The sequence below is a fragment of the Miscanthus floridulus genome, chromosome 14, assembly GCF_019320115.1.
Source record: "Miscanthus floridulus cultivar M001 chromosome 14, ASM1932011v1, whole genome shotgun sequence".
NCBI lineage: Eukaryota > Viridiplantae > Streptophyta > Magnoliopsida > Poales > Poaceae > Miscanthus > Miscanthus floridulus.
Genome location: NC_089593.1, coordinates 12,866,265 through 12,867,776, shown reverse-complemented (window position 1 = coordinate 12,867,776; position 1,512 = coordinate 12,866,265). Strand labels below are relative to the sequence as shown.

General features: G+C 49.9%; 1 protein-coding gene across 1 annotated transcript; it reads right to left on the bottom strand.

The window, feature by feature from the left end:
- Positions 1 to 491: 491 nt before the first annotated feature.
- Positions 492 to 1,196, bottom strand: LOC136503060 (uncharacterized). The gene has a single exon (XM_066498261.1). It carries the CDS (start codon positions 1,194 to 1,196, stop codon positions 492 to 494), a length of 705 nt encoding a protein of 234 aa, XP_066354358.1.
- Positions 1,197 to 1,512: the final 316 nt, after the last annotated feature.

The window sequence follows — 1,512 nt, the reverse complement described above, 5'->3', positions numbered from 1 at the left end:
ATTGCCCCATGCTTGCAAAAAGGTCAACGCTATGACTTAGAGGAGCTGGAGAAGATCCCTGCTTTGTCCCCCGATTCTCTCTTAAACATGAATGGTCTCAGATCACGAAAATGCTTGTCATCATACGACCAAGATGGATAGACCTTCACAGGGAACCCATAAGTTAAAGCTGAGCGCCAAAATGGGAAGAAACTTCTCCTTTTGTACTGGAGATCCAGATGTATAGGTAGTTTCTTCTTTCTCACAACCTTTCCAGCATGCATATTAGTATCCTTGTCCTTGGTACAGTGTTCCCAAGTTCATCAGCTATGACTCCACAGGGAGCAATGGGCACTTATAGCGGGAGAGGTCTAGGCTTTCAGTGCTGATGACAACTTCTCCATTAGTAAGGACAAAATTTATAAAACATGAGAATCGACGAAACACGTTCAAGGACCTCCATACGAGGCGGTGGCATCTTTGAACGCCTTTGAATGTATTGACTGAGAGCTTTACCAGCCCTGGACGACAATGCTTGAACAATCCACAATGTTGACGAAATATAGTTTTCCTTGTGATGTGCCTCGTCCTCCGGCCTTTCCATTAGGATTCAATTTAATGGCGCTGCTGTGCTCGGCGATGAATTTAATGATATCACCAAACCCATCTTGTTTACTGATATGCTCTTGAGCTGCCAGGAGCAAAACCGCAGTCTGGAGAAGTTTCCCATGCTTTATGTAATTGCAGATCTCACCAACCAGATCATCTGTGTGCTCTGCAATCAGCCTTGTCGTATCCATGAAGATCTTCAGTTCCGGCAGGCACAAGAGATGGATAAGCTTGTAGACATCGCTGATGCCAGCCTTACTATAGTCCGGATTAAACTCGTCAAGGAACATATTGTCGTCAAGATACTTATGCATGCAGGTGTTCTCAACAGCGACATGGAGTGGGAGCAGGCCCTTGATCACCTCGCCGCCGATCGTGCGCAGGTTCACCAACGCGCCATGGCGAATGAGCAGCCTGATCATGTCGACAGAGAATATCTCGGCAGCCTGGTGGATCGGGAAGAAGCCATACTGGGTGACGCAGTTGGGGTAGGCACGGAGCCCTTGCATCTCCGGGGCTCCGCCTTCCAAGACGGCTTTGGCGCACCGCACGGAGTTCTTGATGATGATGTGAAGTAGGGTTTCTGGGGTGACCAAGTCCCAGGTCATGGAGTGCATGTTGCCCTGGAAGAAGTGGAGGAAGGCTTGGGCGTTGTCCTCTTCCAGGATAGGCCTGAGGCGGGGTAGAATGGTGTACAAGCCAGCATTCACCGTGTCAGATGTAGGGTCTGGGATGATTATACTGTCTGGTGGGGAAGGGTAGACGATAGTCATACTCTGTTGGGTGCTCGTCGCCGGCCAAGGGACCGACGAGGCTACAGCTCGCACCTGACGTAGGGCGGCGGCGGCGGTAGGCTAGCTACCTTCGAATTGCTGAGATGACGTGATGGCAAACTTGTAAAAACAACTGGCCAAGTTTTCCCCA

Excerpts from the sequence above, each read along its gene's own strand:
- LOC136503060 (XM_066498261.1), bottom strand. The coding sequence starts at position 1,196 with ATGACCTGGGACTTGGTCACCCCAGAAACCCTACTTCACATCATCATC.